At 38.7% G+C, this 19,906-nt stretch overlaps 1 protein-coding gene across 3 annotated transcripts in view; it reads left to right on the top strand.

Moving 5' to 3' along the window:
- The first annotated feature begins 13,674 nt into the window (after positions 1-13,674).
- Positions 13,675-19,906, top strand: part of LOC132140049 (mucin-2-like) — an 89,312-nt gene continuing 83,080 nt past the window's right edge. For all 3 annotated transcript variants that reach the window (XM_059548828.1, XM_059548829.1, XM_059548830.1), the window contains exon 1: positions 13,675-16,989. In XM_059548828.1, the coding sequence (XP_059404811.1) occupies positions 14,099-16,989 (2,891 nt within the window). In that variant the 5' untranslated portion in view covers positions 13,675-14,098. The remainder of the gene's footprint in view (positions 16,990-19,906) is intronic.

The following is a 19,906-nucleotide window of genomic DNA, read 5'->3' on the forward strand; positions in this document are numbered from 1 at the left end:
TGTCAGCGGAAATGAGTATCAAGCACAATTTGTCGGCGAGTGTTCTCTGTTTCGCACGGTGGCTTGTCAGATGTGCGACAGCATGCCTCGGGAGAATAATATTCATACACTTAAGCTAACATGAACAAAGATGAACAATTGCTGTATAAGTGCAGATCATTATTAGTTAATGTTAATTAATGTATTTAACTAATTAACCTTGTTATAAAAAGTTTGCGATTTGTTTATTACGGTTAAGGTGTACAGTCAGACACATAAGCATTATTTTAATAAGAGATAAGATAGATATATTTAATAATAAAAATATAGTGCCTAAGTGAAGCAAATAAACAACGTAACTAATTTAAATGATTGCATTATTCAATAGGCTACTGTAGAATTAACAATAGACTATATAAAATAGATTAACTTACCAATAATAATAATAATAAAAAATTGTGTGTTTTACATGAAATTTAGAAATGTTTGTAGATCGATTATTTATTATGTGGTTTGGATAGTGTTACTGTCTGCAAACAATGACAAATATTTTATCCAAAATCTGTGTTCACGCCACCTTATACAATTACTAAAGTTCATTAGCAATTAATATTTTTATGAAAACATGTTTTAAGTTGTGATTTACCAACAACTTAACTTGATTTGGAAATCCTGACCCAAAGTCTGTGCTAAAATGTGATATGAGTAAGGCCATGTCTACACTTATACGTTTTCATTTGAAAAGACATCTTTTTCTCTCTGTTTTGGCATTCCATCTACACTGAGACTGTGTTTTTATTCAAGGAAAATTGAGCTTTTTGAAAACGCTCTCCAAAGTGGATCAATTTGAAAACACATTTTTCGTGTTGTAGTGTGGACTATGAAAATGGAGGCTTTTGAAAACGATGACGCAAGTTTAGTCATGTGATGCATATTATACCATTAGATATCCGTGTTTATATGAGTATTGTGCACGTTATTTCACACTCTTGCTATAGATGTGTTACTTTGTATACTCTTCATATCACAGTCCTGCGATTTGCGTCAAAACACGAGGGCAGTTGTGTTTTAGATCAGACATAGGCTACAGTCATGAGTGTGTGCGACCTGGACGCATCAGTGAATGGTGAGTTATTTTTTTAAATAAAATAATCCTGTCAGAAAAACTGCATGAAAACTCTCATGCCTGTTTCGTGTGTATCATCTGCAGTAAGTTTTTTGAGGCTTTATGCATGCGCAGAAAGCTATTTTAATGTTTTCTGTTGTATCAGTGTGGATGAGACACTTTTGGAAAACGTTTGAAAACACTAGTGTGGAATGAGTGCGTTTTAAAATGAAAACACCATTTTGAAATGTATCCGGATTAATGCAGACGCAGCCTAAATGTATAACATCGTTGGGCAGAGTTTAGTTCCAACCCTGTTCTAACTCATCTACGTTTTTGAACAAAACTCATCTGTTTTGGTCCCTGATGTACAGTAGTTCAGAAATATACAAGCAATAAAAACCTAAGCTGAGTCTTACTAATGCACATGATTTGCAACTTCACTGAACTCTTAAGGATGGTGTTTTTACCGAGGCGTAGGGTGTTTCTAGTCCTTTCCCCCCGCTGCCTTTCTCTTTCTCTCCTGTCTGGCTTCACTTCGGCATCTCTCTAAATATATCTCGCCGTGTCTACCTTTCTCCCCGTCTCTCTGCTTGCACAGTCTTGTCCAATAAAGTTAGCCATGCTTCACCAATCCAATCTGACACACTTTTACATAACAATTCTATCTGCAGCCTGCGCCCTCCCTTTGCAGATGCAATTCAAAGCTTTCTCCATGAAATAGTGACTGTAATGCAGTATTAACTGAGCATTTTGACACTGAATATTAGATGTGTGTGATGAATAGCATCCATTAAAAGTGAAATGCACTCCTGTCTTTGTGGATGCATCAATGCCAACCTCAATGAGGACTCAAACTTTTGCTCTTCATACGGCTTTTTGGCTCTTTTCCCACATAGACATAGTATCGATTATAGCTGGACGGTGGAGATTCTGCTGTACTGTTTATACTGTGGTATATCTGTGCCATAATGCACAGTATTGCAGACAGCTTCATTGATTGTAATGGGAGCGATTCAGTTTTGTTGTAGTTTTGCTCATATGTTGGAAATGGTGCCTTGTAAGTTATTTACAGTATCTTTAGACGTGGCTTAGTCATATTTATATGTATCAACTCGAGTGTGACATGATGTGAAGCTGTGTTTTCACATCAAATCTTCTAATCTTTCAACATGATCTCATTAGTATTTATATTTGTGTATAAAATATGACTAGCAAACATACATACTGAACATATATTGATTCTGACAGCTTCTTAAATGTAATAGTTAATGTTTTGACTTATTTATTCTAATAAGATTTTGTAAAGAGTTATTACTAAAGCTATGAATATGTAATTTGTTGCTTGTTTTACATGCTAGTAATACATCCATATTGTTAATTTATTGTGTGTGTATGTGTGTGTGTGTGTGTGTGTATATATATATATATATATATATATATATATATATATATATATATATATATATATATATATATATACTGTATATATATATAATCAGTGCAGCTTTGCAATTTGCATTATTTGGTCTGTGTGAGGAAAAACTATATTTTTGGGGTAGCTGTTTTTCTTAGGAAGGAAATTTAACTATGGCTTCAGAGGCTACACGATTATTGAGCATTACTGGCTCATGGAGCTCAGGGGACGCTTGTGAAGTCTTTAATAACAGTGACGTCTATGAGTTATGATTCATTAGTTAGCCCAACTGTGTATAAAGCGTGATATGCATGTGGAAGACTCTCGACGGGATGAGGGGGTCAGTGTTCCTGCCACTAGGACACACTGAGCATTTAAGAAATGCAGGATTCATTAAACAGTCACTGTAAATCTCTGTCCACACTGACTGAGCGAGAGAGAGAAAGATGGGAGGAATAAGTGAGCAGAAAGGAAAGCATAGGGAGTGCTGGAGGAAAGAGAGTGAGATTATACGAAAGGATGAATCTGTGATGGAAAGCAACATCAATTATGCCGATAAAAGACAGAAAAGGAGACAGTGAGTGATCTGATGTGCCCCTGTTTTTCTGTTGCTAAAATGACCTTCAGTTCTTATTTTAATTTTAATTTTAGCTCTCTGAAATGCTATTGGCTGTTTTGGTAAATTCGTTAGTTGCTACTAAAGTAAACACTTCACGTTAACACTTTCTATGAAGCCTGTATTTATAATACATTATAAGGCTATTCTTAAGGCATTATAATGAATGCATGATGCATTTTATATATATATATATATATATATATATATATATATATATATATATATATACATACAGTATATATACAGTATAATGTGTTATATCAACTTATGAATAATCATAACAACAATTATAATACATCATAATACTTGTGTATTTGTGGTTATAAGTTTAAGAGTATGATTATTTATAACACACAGTGAACACCATATTAAATCTAATTCAGTTAGAGTATATCAAAATACAGTGTTAGCATACATTTACAGTAGCAGACATACTAATACTCCAATGACCGCTAGTTGATATCTGCATTTATCAACAGCTGTCTAAAGGGTACCACCGAAATAATCAAACGGATATAACAATACAAATAGTTTACAGAAAATGTGTCATATTACACATTCATCTGATCTGATATCTGATCTTATGGCTGTTTGAGAGAGAGAAAAAATTGTTGTTGTTATTATTATTATCACTACTTCCAAGTGGTCTTTGATTGCTTTAAGTAAAGTAGCATAAGAAAAATGGCAAGATATGTAATACATTATAACTATGAAAAAATATAATCCATTGCAAAAGTGGATACAACGTGTTGATTGTGTTATAAATCATCATACTCTTAAACGCTATAACCACAAATAAGTAAATATTATAATATATTAAAACTGTTTATATGAATATTCAATGGAATATGACATATTATAAGGTTTTTTTATTATGCATTATGAATTCATTATAATGCCTTAAGAATACCCTTATAATGTAATATAAATACAGACGCTTAATAGAAAGTGTTACCACCTTCACTGTTATCTTTTATTTTGTTTTATTAGTATTGAATTTTTTTTTTCATTCCAAATTAGCTGTATTTTGCAATTTGCAAGGAGCATTTAATTTGCTAATATTTAATAATAAATAATAATAATAATAATAACAACATTATCATTTTGTTTCATTATTTACTTGAATTTTATGTTATTCCTTTATTATGTGTTTTTTATTTTGTTTATTTTTTTGCTGTACACTTGTGCTGCAGAAAGTTGAAAGTGATCACATTGTTAATCATACTTGAAGCAAGATAAATTATGAAGATAAAGGACAGAAAAGGAGACAGTGAGTGATTTGGTTTGCCCTGTTTTTCTATCGCCAAACTAACCTTCAGTTATTATTTTTATCTTTAGTTTATCCTTCATAACTGCTGCCGTTTAATTTTTATTCCTTTTTGGTATTAATTGATTGCTAAAATGCTTTACTGTTATCATCTGTTTATTTGTTTTATCAGTATTAGTGAATTAAATCATTTTAAAGCAATATTACATTTGTAAATTTTTAATTGTTATTAATAATAATAATAATATAAACAATTTTTTTTATGATTTATTTAACTGAATTTGAATCAGTATTTAATTTGCAAATATTTAATTGTAATTATTAATAATAATGATATTTGTATTGTTTTTTTTATTATATTTTTATTTAATTGAATTTGGTATTTAGTTCATTTATTTAATTTATATAATAAGTTTTTATTGCTCTATACCTCTGACACAGACATTTTTAATATTACTTATTCTGACAAAATATGCAATTTGCAAGCACCATTTAATTTGCTAATATTTATTTGTTATTAATAATAATTGTATTTTATTTGTATCTTTCATTATTTGATAGAATTTTACATTAATTTATTTTATATAAAAAAAATTTTTTTTAGCTCTAAGCTTGTGATGTGGAAATTTAATGAAGACATTTTTAATATCACTTGTTCCTCTGTATTATTGTTATTTTTCAATATTTTGCTTATTAGTACGGCTTACTAAGGCTCATATTTGTTACGTTAGCTGCAGCTAAAATCATGATTTCAAAACCTTAACACTTAACTTTTAAAGTGCTTAACTGTACTATTTGTGAATGTTACTTCAAATCATTCGACTTATCATGTGCAGTGCAGGAGTGTGCTATTACTTTTGTCGTCTGTTTTATTTCGATTCTTTACAACTTATATCATTGTTCACGGCTTTGAATGCACAGTGTTATCATGCCACCAAAGCACAAGAAATTGAAACGGTGCCACTGCATTCGGTTTCCTTTTCAAATCAGTGTCTTTCTCCACAAGAGACCGGATAGAACACAACAATCAAATGCTACAAAATCAAAGACTCATATCTTTACAAGACCTCAAGGATGCAGATGCATGAGGCTGAGACAGCAGCTATTTCTGTGAGGTTATGATCTGATGCTCGGCTCCAAACACCAGCAGCTGGTGGCTCATGATCTCCCTCACCTAATAATGTGGAATTATCAGCAGAATAAGTACACAAGGGAGCCCGAGCATCAGTGCTTATGACTCTAATAAGGGAAAAAGATGCACAAGTGCATCATATATCATAAAATCTGATGATAAAGTTATTGTTTCATTAGTACTTTAGAGACAAGGTAGTTTAGAGAGTTTGCAGCGTGCCCACACAGTGTAGGTGGGTTCAATGAGTTGACAACATTGTTCGTTTAAAAGAACAACACCGCTTTGTTGCAGTGGTGTGTGGTGGACTACTGCCCCTTCTTTGCATGATTTATTTTTTGTCAGGCTTAATTTATTGTGCAACAAATACAAATTACTGTAAAAATTTACACACACACACACACACACACACACACACACACACACACACACACACACACACACACACACACACACACACACAATAAATTAACAATATGGATGTATTACTAGCATGTAAAACAAGCAACAAATTACATATTCATAGCTTTAGTAATAACTCTTTACAAAATCTTATTAGAATAAATAATAAAATGTTTTTACTACAGTACATTAATTTGGATATTTAATGTGATAATATATTTATTATTACAGATGTTATTATTCATATTATATTATAATTAATATTACATAATATTATATTAATAATTAATGTTAGGTATGAATAATCATGATGATTTACAGAAAAATTTTATGTAATTAGTTATTTTTTAATTGACTGAGCGCATATTTGAAAGCCTGTTTCCTCCATAAAATGAAAAAGCTAATTGCGACTTCTCACAATTTCAAGCTTGTTTCTCGCAGTTCTCAGAAAAAGGTCTGAATTGCGAGATACCAATTCAGAATTATGAATTTAATTCAAAATTTAAATCTCACAATCATTTTTTTTCTGGTATGGAATAACAAAATTAAAAAGGTAATTTAGACTTTTAGCATTCAATTCTGAGTTTATATCTCACTTTTTGTCAGAATCGCAAGAAAAAAACTACCTTTTTTTCTTTTTTTTATTCCTTGATGGAAATGGGCTTCCAGCCTGTCAATAGTCACCTTTATTAATAAGGCTGCTAAAAATGAATTAAGTTTTTAGGTTAATTGCATTTTTTAAGAGGGCGAGTTTACTTTGTAGTTATTCCATTCATTTGCATCAGTTTGCTGTGTAGTTGTGAACTTTATTAGCTGAGCTTTGTCCGATTGACTGTCATACTAATACAGTTGGCTGTATTTTTCTATTACTTCTCTACAATCACAGACTTAAAGAGGTGAAGGAAAGCTTCTTCTTAACCTTCATCCGCCCGCATCGCTGTTAGACAGCGTTAGTTTAGAATAATGAGCAATTTAGACATTATATAATCTATTATTGTGATATATTTGTTTGATTTTCATACTGATTGTTTTATTTGTGGATGCCCTCCTCAGAGAAAACAGCCGTGCTATGTTGATGTCGTTCTGAACGGCAGTGTTTCCTGCTCCGTCACGGGTGCTCTGTTGATTCACATCACATCCAGAGGTCTCGCGTGTCACGGCCAATCACATCAATGCTGTGATGCGCCACAGGATGAAGATGAGGATGAGGAGGTGGTTGTGGTAGAGGAACACAGCGCCTGAAGGCTGCAGCTCTCCTCCTCCCAAACCCCAGTCGAGCATCACAGTAATCATCAGTAATCCTAATAATCAAGCCTTCGCCATGACCAATGGGGGTGTTACCATGAAAAAGATGTTTCCTGTGGAAAAAAGCAGGTAAATAAATATATAAATTAAAAGAGAAGTACCTAAATTAAGAAGACAGACCCCCCAGGCGCCCTTTCCTGAAATAAATGTGCAGTTTAGCTTACTATTTCTCCAGACATGGCTAGATTCGGCGACCTACTCTGAGACAGCCATGTCAAGAACGCTCCACTGTCTCACTTCTTTCTTAATAAAGCTGTCCAAGAGACAGTGACATATGCCGTCTCAACTCTCACTTACTTAGGGCTGAAATGTCCGTGTGTAGATCTGACGGTTTGTAACAGAACAGCTATTCGGATGGGATTGGTTTTCTAAATGACATTTGGATTACAGTTATTAACACAGGATGTCATTTCATGTATGGGATCTTTGTAGTTAGAGTTAGGATGAGAGCATATATTGCCAGGATTTAGATGTTATGGGATGTCATATAGAAATATTAGGTCATGAGCCATTACACTGCCATTCAAAAGTTTAAGGTTAGTAAGACTTTTTCATGTTTTTAAGTCTCTTACGCTCACCAAGAATGCATTTATTTGTTGAAAAATGCACTAAATACAGTAATATTGTGAAATGTTATTACAATTTCAAATATCTGTTTTGTATTTTAATATATTTAAAAATGTAATTTATTCTTGTGATTGCAAGCTGAATTTTTAATAGCCATTACTCTATTGTTCAGAGTCACATGATCCTTTAGAAATCATTCTAATATGCTGATTTGCTGCTTGGGAAACTTTGTTATTATTATTTTTATTATTATCGATGTTGAAAACAGTTGTGCTGCCTTATATTTTTGTGGAAACCATAATGCTTTTGTGGGATTTGATGAACAGAAAGGGCTTTCAACAGCATTTACTTGAAATACATATTTTGAATGTCTTTACTGTTACTTTTGATGAATTTAATGCTTTCCTTGCTGAATAAAAACATTAATTTCTTTAAAACCATGAAAACAACTGACTAACCCCTAAACTATTATTTAGCCCAAAAAATTCAAAAAGGTATAAATCCATAATGAAAGTTCTTAAGGCAGTGCAGTAATAAATTTAGCTCCGAGCAATTACAGAATTCGATGAAGGTTAAAATAAATGAGGAAAAGCATTGTGAAAACAAATACATATTATACCAACATAATTTCTATCCAGACAGTTGAGTAGACGCTTGCGGATCGAATCGTTAGTAAAAAAGTGTCTAACAAAATCTCAAAAGTGCCGTTGTTGAGATTTCCCTCGTTTTGTCCTTTCTGAATGAACCATGATGTGCTTAAAACCCTATGTTCCCAATTGAGCGGCATCCTGCGTATATACCTGCCCTCTGAATTTTAATTCCGAACCCCAAACATCCTCTCGAAACAGGCTAAAACAACCAAGTGTTTCCTAATTAAATGTTCCGGTTATGCAAATGATTCATCCAATTTAGGGCTTCATTAAATAATTGACTTCTCTTCAGGGGAACAACTTCCAGACATGCAATATAATCGAGGGCAGTTCCAGGAGAGCAAAGGGACAGAAAGTAATCTGTTCTGCTCTTCATTTCAGTTGCTTTATTACGGCCAGAGTTTCAGCGTTCCTGTAATCTCCCACAGTCTTTCTCATTTCTCGTCTCTGAAGGAATTCCTCTGGCCTAAATTGGGAATGTGAAATTAAAAACAATTAATATTATCAAGTGCCTGAGCTTGGTTGTAATTTTGTCCTTAATTGACCTTGTGTGTGGCCAAAGCTGGCACGATTAATGTCTCCAGGTGTGCGGCTAAGCAAAGCTGTCACAAAGCATGTGAGTAAAGGCTGCGAATACATATTCAAATGTATTCATAACTTATTTACACAGAGTGAGCACATTATAAATGCTAATTCACCCACATGAAACACTGCCTTTTTGCGGTTGCAGTGAACAACTACTAAATGATTTTGATGGAAATGTAAAGCTTACTGTGTATTGTAATGAGACTAAACTAAATGCATAACAGCACGTATTATTTACCCGAAATGCAAAAGAACATTTCTAAATTTGGCATCTGTGCCAGGATGAATCACTCATGGGAGCATTTGAACTTCCACAGGGGCATGGATCCGCCAGTGGCACTTAACTGAACATAACATTTCATCATTTGCAGAAGCAAAACAGAACAACATACAGCAGAAGCAGCGGCTAAAGATGGTAACACCTCTTTTACAGAGTTCAGTAGAGATAGAAGACTTGTTTTGCTTTTGACTTTTAAAAAACAGATTGTTTTAAATAGTTTTTGGATGAGCTCTGTTCAAAACTATTGTACTTTTTATATTGAATAAACTGCAGGGTTATTATCATTGACTAAAAGTAAAATTTAAACCATAAAAAAAATTGAAATTAAAGAAAATATTTTAAAAAATACACTTATTTAGTTTCATCTAGTTGCCAAAACATAATTTCTTGTTTTCATTTTTAGATTAAATTAAAGTATTAAAATAATTAAAACTAAAACTGAAATGAAAATGAATATGGAATATATAGCAAACTTAAAATAAATAAATCAACAAAAAAACTAATATAAATGTAAAAAACAACTACATTATTATACTTTAATTAAAATTAAAATGGAACATATAATAAAGACTAATTCAAAATATGCATAATAACTAAAATAGTACATTAAAGATACTAAAATAAAAATTCCTAAAAACAATATAGACACTATTTTATGCCAAAACAACTAAATTATTACATTTTAAAATGAAAATAGAAAATATAACAACAACTCATTAAAAATATGAATAAAAATAGTACTAAATAGTACATCAATGATACTAAAATAACACCTACACTTTCTATGTTGAGATTTTGCAATATGCTTTTTTTTGCAGGCATAAAGTTATGGACTATATTACTTTGGAGGGAGAATTGTTCAGTCCAATTATTCATATTAATAAATGTAACTGCTTATTGAACACTATGGTCTATTTTTATTGCTATGGCTGTTGTTTCAGAAAATAATTAATATAAGGCGCGACTATGTGTTGTGCGTAAGAACACCCCAGTGTAACGCACAGCCTGTTGTGACTTTATTGCTGTAATAAGTAACAAGCCTAAAGCACAGAACATACTCTAAGAGAGTATGTGAATGCAGATGCTTTTAGTTATGCAAGCTCAATTTCATGGATCTTTGCATTTTAAAATGTGCTCCATTCTCTGCAAGGGGTGCAAGAGTGGGTATTCTTTCAGAGGAACTCGATCATGGTGGAGCAACAGTTTGAGGAGAATCATGCTAAGCAAGTTAGTTCTGGTTTAAAGTTATATTTGTGGACGTTCAATTGCACACTTGAGTTCTCAAGTTTAGTATTGCAAGATAATTGCAAAGCATTAAATTTTGGCAGTGCATTGATCAAGCATTTGCATCTCAGTTAAAAAAATTGCATAAGATTTATTCAAATTAATTGAACTAAATACTGTTCATTTGGTACTAGGTGCTTGAGTTAGTTCTATAACATTTGGGAACATAAGCTCATGATTTATTTACAGACTGTTAAACTTTTTAAATTAGGGATGTAGACATTAGTTTTATTTTACACATTTGATTATTACACATTTAAAAGCATTCAGTTTAACAAAGTCAATGCATTCACCTAATTTGACATTGCAACTGCTGTTCTTTAATTTGTTTATGTTTATTCTGTACAAGCCCACAATTATCGAGCTGTATTACTTTCCAATTGCTAAGCTGTACTAAACTAGATTGATTTTTGGATTACATGGAGATAACAGGTTATTAATGGAGAATGTCTGGCCTTTTGTCTGGGGCTCCAGCGGTGGTTGAACGTGAAGAGCTGCAGTGAGAGATTTCAAGAGGAACTCGTAGTTTAGCTGAGTGAGAAGAAATCAATGAGTGCTTGATTACCTACATAAAACTAGAGATGATAGTATATTCTTTATGCCTTTTTCCTGTGAACCTGTGTGCTCAAGGGCCTGTTGGCACTATCTTAATATAATTATGATGGTCTTACATTTATGCATTTAGCAGATGCTTGTATCTGAAGCGACATACAGTGCATTTAGGCTATACATATTATTATTATTATTTTTTTACCAGTATGTGTGTTCCCTGGCAATTGAACCCATGACCTTTTGCACTGCTAACCCAATGCTCTACCACTGAGCCACAAGACTTGTAAGATTGAAATGAACACTGAATGTATATTTTGGTATGCAAATAGTTCTTGAGGTTTTACATTTCTGTATATAAGCATTCACTAAATCTCTGTAGTAAGTATTATGTGTGTGCAGTGTACAAATGTACTGTGTGCATAAATGCTTGAATTGTCTGCTGCTTTCACCAAAATATGCTGTATTTAAGAGAGCACATTATCCCAAAATGCATTGTGCTCAATTTGACCTTCATTCCAGTAATGAACCCAAAGCAATGTCAACGAAGATTTTTAACATATTTTTCTTTTTAACATTATCTGATTTGAACTGACAAGTACACATGAAAAATAATGTAATTTACAAGATGCTAACTTATGCAACGCACATGCAATGTTTATAAGGTCACAGTGTTGGCTGTCAGATTACATCATGCCTCAATCATCGGTGAAAAAAAAAAAAAAAACCTTACCAATACAAAGCACAAAATATTACAATAATAACGCCTTCCATTCTCGCTCAGTCTGCAAAAGCATAATAGAATGCGCTAATGGAGTATCATATCTGTGCGAACAGGGTGTGCAGAGGTATGCAAATACATACATTGACAGACAGGTAGGACAACCTATCATAGCCCTTACACAGGGATTTGATTTGACAAACATTTTATGGTCCTACACCTTCCACAGATGATATAAATACATATAAATACGTTTAGACCACTTAACTTAGTGATTGCTATTGGGATGGGAAGAGACTTTCAACCAGCATAACAAAATAATTTTTTGAACCAAATCACCTACCCTGCCTTTAAAAGTGTACTGCATTACAAGAATGATTCATACATGCAGTAATCACCAATTGTGCATTAACGTCATAAAAACAGCACCGCAAGGTCAGAATTAAAAGTGGGGAAACATTTGAACTTTCTTTAAGCCCAGAGTTTCTGAGTTTGGGGCATGTTAGTGATGAAATTTGGTGGATGCAATAGATGTAGTATCTGTATTGACTGGCTATAAAACTAGCTAGAATGATTTGAATACATCCAATGTCGTAACTGGTCAGTACAAACTTCTCAGGAGAACTTGAACACACCATAAGAAGCGAATATTCCATTCCAAACATGGCCATAGGCAAATTAGCAATTTAAGCTAATACTGTTTTGCTACATAAAAGGCATCATAGTGGAGGTCTGTGAATTGTAGTTCAGTCCGACCGATCTGATAAGAAAGTTACACTGAGCAAATGGGTGTATCACCAGACACATACATAGACATTTAACATCCTTTCATGACTCAGGGGACTGTGATTGTCTGATCACAGACAGAATGAAGTGCCTGGTAACAGTGACAATGTGATAGAGTGTGTTCAGAATTCCCTGTGGCGATCAGCCATCATGCTTGTGCCTCCATGTACCAGGGGGGTTGCTTAAAGACAAGCCAAGTTAATTAGCATTGTCAGTCTCTACCCCTGAATATCTCTTAGCCTGCCCCTTCTGAGACACTGCCGAGTTAAACAATAGCCCCAAAGCTACAGACAAGCTAAAAGTACTCTCAGTGTCTGCCTCTGTCATACATTGGACCTAAAACTATTTTTATTTCGTAGATTACCTCCCCGGGAAATGGAAAGAGATCAAAGACTCGGTTATTTGAGAGAACTCATGAAATCTTAGCTTGATGCAGTTTTATGGTTGAGGAATCCTATCTAGGTACTTATGTATGTTCTTAGGTGCAGTTTTATGTTAAAGCCAGCTTATATGTATGTGTTTGTCAAAGAAAATCATGATTCAGAAATACAAACCTGAATTTTGGGACATTACTGAACCTACTGTTTTTTTCTGTGTTTCTACTTTGCTCAGATGTTCCAGTTCTGTTCCTGTCTCAAGAAAATTATGAGGTGAACGACACAAGCAAAGAAATTCAAGGGCAAATGTGAGAGATAAAAGTCAACCTGAAGAGATGCATTGCCCAGTCCTGGACTGTTAAGATATGCTACACCAGAGAGGACTGTGCACACAAGCTTTGAATTGGAAAGTATTGCATTAAAGGTGTCAGGATATCCTCTCACTGGTCAGCCTGAAAACTGTATCCCATTAATGTTTTATTTGCCTTGATATTTTTAGGACTTCCATGATTACAACTGCTGCAGACGTACACAGTAAGAGAAATGTGTCTTGAGGTTTTACTCTTGGCTATGAAATCATAATGCAGACTTTTGGGACATACTCACAAGCCTACCCTGCCAATGTTTCATGCTCTTCAGGACTTACACAAAGATAGTATCACCAAGGTTGCTTATTGAGTGTTTAAGTGCCCCTGTGGACTAATGGGGCTGAAGCTCAGGATACACCCAGTCCCTCTTTTGCATATAAAGACATTTGTTTATAAAGACTATATGTGCCAAAACCAGAACCTACTCTGACAGCATTACCAGAAAGACTTACACAGAAACCCTCAGTCATGTGACCTGAGGAAAGGACCAGTCACATGCTCTGCTGCCATCGGCTGGTCTGTTTTATTTATTTTATGTTTTTTTGTTACTGCAGCATTTACCATGTTCAGAGTTTGCCAAATGTCAAATATACTGTGTGATGTAACTGAATTTTTTTTAAAATCTGATTAATTGTTCATTCACATTTGACTTGTGAAAGCAGACAAAAAACCCACAGAGTCAAATTTTACATCTATGTATTTACATCTATGGTCCATACACTACTCTTGGATAATATGGTGAGCAAAGAGCCCAACCATTTGCCAACTGTTCACAGCCATAGCAATGGCAACCCAGACAAAACACCCACCACTGTGACTGTGCGCTCAGTGCTCCTCAACCGGAACTCTCCAGATATTGAAAGCAGACTTAAACGGAGACGAAATCGCACACAGCAAGTACGTTTTAAAGATTTGGAGGATGATGATGAGTCTAAGGATAAAAATGAGAAGGTGAGGAGTAAGAGCCCAACAGAGGTTCCAAACTGGCAGAAAGAGTTGACAAACGGGCCTTCATTGGTGGGAGCAGTTCGTGGGGACATGGAAAAGACAATTGGAGCAGTGACAGCATTTTTGAAGAGAGCACCACCGCACCCACTTACCCCTGGGCCTACCAGACGCTGCTGGGTCCCAACACATCCCTGTTCGCTCACATTGCCACTGCCAACTCAGCCATGCAAAAGTACAGCCATACAAACCTCACCCAGTTTGCAGAAGCCTCCCTCGCTCTCTGCCACACAGACTCGCAGTCACAGCCTTGGGGGAGCCTGGGATGATGGAGACTCCTCTGATGAGCTGACTGCACATGTCTACATTCCACCTTTTAGATCAAAGAAGAGCTCTGTCCAACATTGTACCCCTGCTGAGCAATCAAGGTGCAAGAGAACTGAGGACAATCAAACTGTCTCTGTGGGTACATCAACACAATTGCAGCCATGTTCTGCTGCACCACAAAAACAGTCTAGAAGGAGGGGTAGGAGGAAATCTTTAAACAGAGCAGCAAGTGATCCTGGAAAACCTGAGCCTCCTTTTACTTCCCCAACTAAAACTGTGCACAGAAGCCACCAACAGCCTAAACAACCCAAGAAGCTTCCATCCAAAGCTGTGGCGCACAGAACTTCGCCAGATATTGTACCCATGCAGTGTTCCCCCATGCCCAACACAGTTCATAATATGCCTTGTAGTGTCTCTTCCACACAGACTGAAGCAAGCATTGATTCAAAAATCCAAACTGTCCCGGACAACACAACATCTTTGCAAAAACCTAAAGTAGATCCTGCATCTTGTCCATCTCACACTGCACCACATACATCAACCACATGTACCAAAGAAACATCACAATGTTGCCCACAGCATGTTGCTGTGGAGAACATCAGTTTGACTCCTACTGTACTAGAGCCTTTGTACACTACCACAGCACATGTCATATCCACTGTCACCACATTCTCAACACATGGGCAATCATGTATGTCTCTTACTGAATCTACAGGGCGTTGTTGGACACCTGCTATTCACAATACAGCAAAGAATACTCCCCCATTACTAGAGTCCCAAAGAATTCCAGAGTCACATACAGATCCCACAGCTCCTGGTCAATCCAGGCCTTGTTTCCAGAAGTTGGAGGAAACAATTGTATGCTCCAACACTGCTGGTTCAAAGGCAGTGGCCTATTCTCAAGGAGCACCTGCAGTTACCTCTACATTCAGTTCCACACAGCCATGCCAGAAGACTCCAACACAACCCATGTCATGTGATAACACCTCAAATCAACCGGTGTACTCTGTGATATCTCCAACACAACCTGTAAATCATATTCAGTCTGTGCCAAGATGTATGAGTCCTAAACAGAACGAGGCATTGGGTAGGGCCCATAGCCTTCCTGTACAGACTCCTAAATCAGCTACACACACCCCAACACCTGTTCAGTCTACATCATCTTGTAAAAATCCAATGCAGTCTATACAATACTGTGTCAAAGACAAACTAGCATCCTGTGCCACTGCTCCACACCCTGTCTCACACTTCAAGGGCCCTGTTGCAGCTGCGGCACATGCCATTCCTATTGCACAAACTGCAGTACATTGCATTTTGGATCAACAAAATGTGGTAACCCATGTGACTCCTTCCATGCCAGTTCTGATTTGCAGCTCTTCCACACAACCTGCACCAGGTACACTTTCTGTTCAAGCATTGCCACACTGCAACTCTAGTATGCAAAATGCAGTGTCTTGCAGTAATCCCTCTCAAATTGTGCAACCTTTTAAGACCGTTTCACACTCCAAATCATTTCCACAAAATATGTCACCTGTTCTCTGTCCACGTGAGACAATTATGTACGCAAGTAAACCCCAGGAAACTGTGCTTCCCTCTGCTAATTTCAGGCATTCTTTACCCTCTTACGCCTGCCCTCCACAGACTACTCTGTTGTACTCTAATGCTGGGGCGAACCCCTCCCCTCCTCAGGCCTTCTGCTGCACTCAGGACAGACGAGACAGGAGAGAGTTCATGCTTCCTCCCCCACCACCTCCTCCTCCTCCTTACACCCCCCGCAAAGAGGGCTCCTCTACTCCTGGACATCCCCATAAGCCTCCTGTCCCCAAAGCTGAGAGCTACAATGCTGAAAAGGACGAAGTGAAAACTGGGGCAGTGAAGCCAAATGCTGAAGCAGGAACTCACTATCAGGCAGGTGAAAACCCCCCTCCTATCCCTCCCAAAAGTAAGGCAAGAGCTATGGTGAGGCCCACCTGTTTAAGTGTCCGAAGGGTGATCCTCGGCCCCGAATCCCAGGCCAATGCAAACCACTTGCCTCCTGCTGGGGGGACAAACCCCCAGGCGCCTCTTGGACCAGCAGAGGGCCAAGCGGACACACTGCGGCAGGTGCAGGAGCTACTGGGGGGTCTTATGTCTGGGACTAAGTGTAAGCTGGACTTGGCAAAGGCTAAAGAAAAACTGTTTGGCCCAAATGGCCCTCTGTACGACATTGGGGCTCTGCAGTCTCAGCTGCACAGTCTGGAAGGAGTGTTGGAGACCAGCCAGAACACCATCAAGGTTTTACTTGACGTCATTCAGGATTTAGAGAAGAAAGAGGCAGAGCGAGACGGGTGAGTAAGCGAGTGATTCAAGGAATAACACAGTAAGAAGGAAAACGTTTTAGGTTACCAATGTAACCATGGTTCCCTGAGAGGGAACGAGACACTGCGTCCTTTGAGGGGACACTATGGGGAACACCTCGTCGTGACCCGTATCTGAAGCATACTTTTAAAAACGCCAACGTGTTGGCCGGCGACAGCCTCTGACGTCACTACCAGCACGACTATAAATACGCGCCTGTAGGACCCGTCACTTATCTTCTTCGTGAAGCTTGCGTCCGAAGCATGGCAGGGAGCTAGAGGACGCAGTGTCTTGTTCCTTCTCAGGGAACCATGGTTACATTCGTAACCTGAGACGTTCCCTGTCAAGGGAACTTCGAACTGCGTCCTCTGAGGGGACACTATGGGGAACAGTATACCCAGGCCGCCATGCTGAGGAGAGTGCAGACCAGAATCACGGCAAACACTAAGTACCAACTCTACCATTTCACCGGGAGTCACCCCTGGGACGGTTCGATGGTTGTCTATGACATTATCCCTTATGGCCAAAGGCCTAAGCTACATACCAAACTTACCTGTAGGGCCCTGGCCCGGGGTAGTGCTGAAGGCTTGGAATCACAAAAGATTCCTTTAAAGGGATACGGCTAAGAACCTAGCACTTTCTTCTACCAAGTCTTGCCTGTCACACAGGGGCTACTGCTAGCTTTCGCAAAAACTTGCCGAAAGAGCTGTCCCAACAGTACTCTAGTAGTGGCGCCCTTTTCTAGATAGGTATCAGAGGATACCTGGGTGGAGTGGTGCCCAAGATGAACGGGGCTTTAACCGACTCAAGAAAGGGCACGAAGCAGCCGCGCGAAGCCCTTACCATATAGGATTTTAGAAAGAATGCAGAGTACTAGCGTGCAAACTTACCGCAGTGTTGATTTCAGAAAGTGTGCAAAGACTTCACGTGCACACTAACCATAACATGGATTTACAAATACTGTTCTAAGGAGGGGCTCTCGTGGCACTCTGATAGAGCAGCTCGTAGATGGAATGGCCCGGGAGCAGAACAATTGGAGGAAGGAATGTACAGACGAAGCCTCGGCCAAATCTGTACCATGGCGTCCAGCCCCAATGGAGCTGGCTGAGTCAGAGGAAGCCAGAGGGGATAGTGCGATGCTCTCTCGAGCTGCAAAACCGATCCACCTAAATCTCTCCAACCTCTCCTAACTCTGCTTCAACACCTTGGTGCGAAGGCGCCATTCCCCGAGCCTCAGCCCCTGCCTCAGCGGTCCCACAGTGCGTCTCAAAACAGTATGTAGTACTGGAGCGCTCTGATGAAAAAACCGAGCATTCAGTCTCCTATGAGCGGAGGACTCCGAGCTCCGAGCAGCATGCTCATAGGCAACCCTTTTTCTTTAGAAAAAAGGGGGCGCTGCTAAACTACCACGAGAATTGCCCACACCGCCCCTCATGTTGAGGGAAGCGATGCTCGAGGTGTATAACAAATACAAACTGGTTGAATGAAGCCCAAGGAACCCAGGGCTAATCATCTTAAAAAAGGGAACAAAGCGGAGCGCGTAACCCCTACCGTAAAGGATTTCAGAAAGTGCGCAGAGTCTTGCGTGCAAACTTACCACTTACGTGGATTTCAGACAGTGCACAAAGTGTTCACGTGCACACTGACCACCATGTGGTTTTGAGAGAGTACACAGGCTTAGCGTGTGTACAGAAAGGTTCCTAGGCATCGCAGAGGCGCTGGATCGCACGGGAGAGGCGAGCTCCAACCCTCAAGCGAGGGGAGCATCACCTGAGGCAGTGCATACAGAAGAATTCCGTAACTACCACCTCCCCGGATGCGCCAAGTGGCCAGGCGGCCCCTCAGGGTGACCTGGCCGGACATCCATGAAATTCCCCGCAGTGCTGTGCCAGTTCTGACGATCAGCCAGGCTCCTCGGGAAGGGGTGTGGGATGGACAACCGCAGAGCGCCTGTCTCCCACCCGCGGGTCCCACTCTGCGGTGGGTGTGGCGCCCCGGGGGGGGCGGAACCCACGCGGCGCGGCCGCCTGCCGAAAGCCTGTGCTCTTGGCCACCTAATACCAGAGCACTGTAAAGGAAACTCACAGAGTTTGTTAGTAGACATATAACCACCAGCAACATAACACCCATAAGCAGATAGAGAAAGGGTTACGTACTCACCCACCCTCCTTTACTGGAGTCCCGCTTACGGGGCGCCCCCTTCTGGTCCGTACCATCAGTAAGGTGGTTACTATGAACATAGAACCAACCAAAACATCATAGGTCCAGGATAGGAGACTGTTATGTGAGAAACTTTCCACCTAACCTCGATCAGGTGGAGAGCTGGTGGCTACAGGGGAATTAGGCAGGGGAGGATAAAAACAGAAGTTAAAACAGAGGTTAAAAACATCCAGAGCTTCTAGGTATCGCTCCGATCCGGACGAGGATGCTGCCTCGTCTGAAACACATCCCTCAGACCCTGCTTACCTCTCCGTGACCCGCGATTCCTCTTGCCCCTGCCCTTAGGCGGGGGAGGAGCGGGAGCCGCGACATTAGCCTTCTGTGCCCGTCTCCCATCCTCAGATCGAGATGGGCCAAGACCCCTTTGTTGTTCTGGCTCGGACCTGGACCTTCGTGGAATGAAGGATTTAAAGGCAGCTGAGCGCGCCCTTGCCTCCCTGAACTTTTCGACCACCATCTCTACGGAGGTACCGAAAAGCTCAGAAGGCAAGACCGGAGCATCGAGAAGAAACCCCCTTTCTTCCCTCCTGATGTCTGCCAGGTTCACCCACAGATGTCTCTCCGTTACCACCATGGCCGCCATAGACCTACCCATGGCGGAGGCGGCCTGCTTGGTAGCCCGGAGAGAGAGGTCTGTGGTGCGGCGCAGCTCGGCTACCTGGTCAGCTGAAAGGCCCTCGCCTGTAT

The sequence above is a fragment of the Carassius carassius genome, chromosome 4, assembly GCF_963082965.1.
Source record: "Carassius carassius chromosome 4, fCarCar2.1, whole genome shotgun sequence".
Classification (NCBI taxonomy): Eukaryota; Metazoa; Chordata; class Actinopteri; order Cypriniformes; family Cyprinidae; genus Carassius; species Carassius carassius.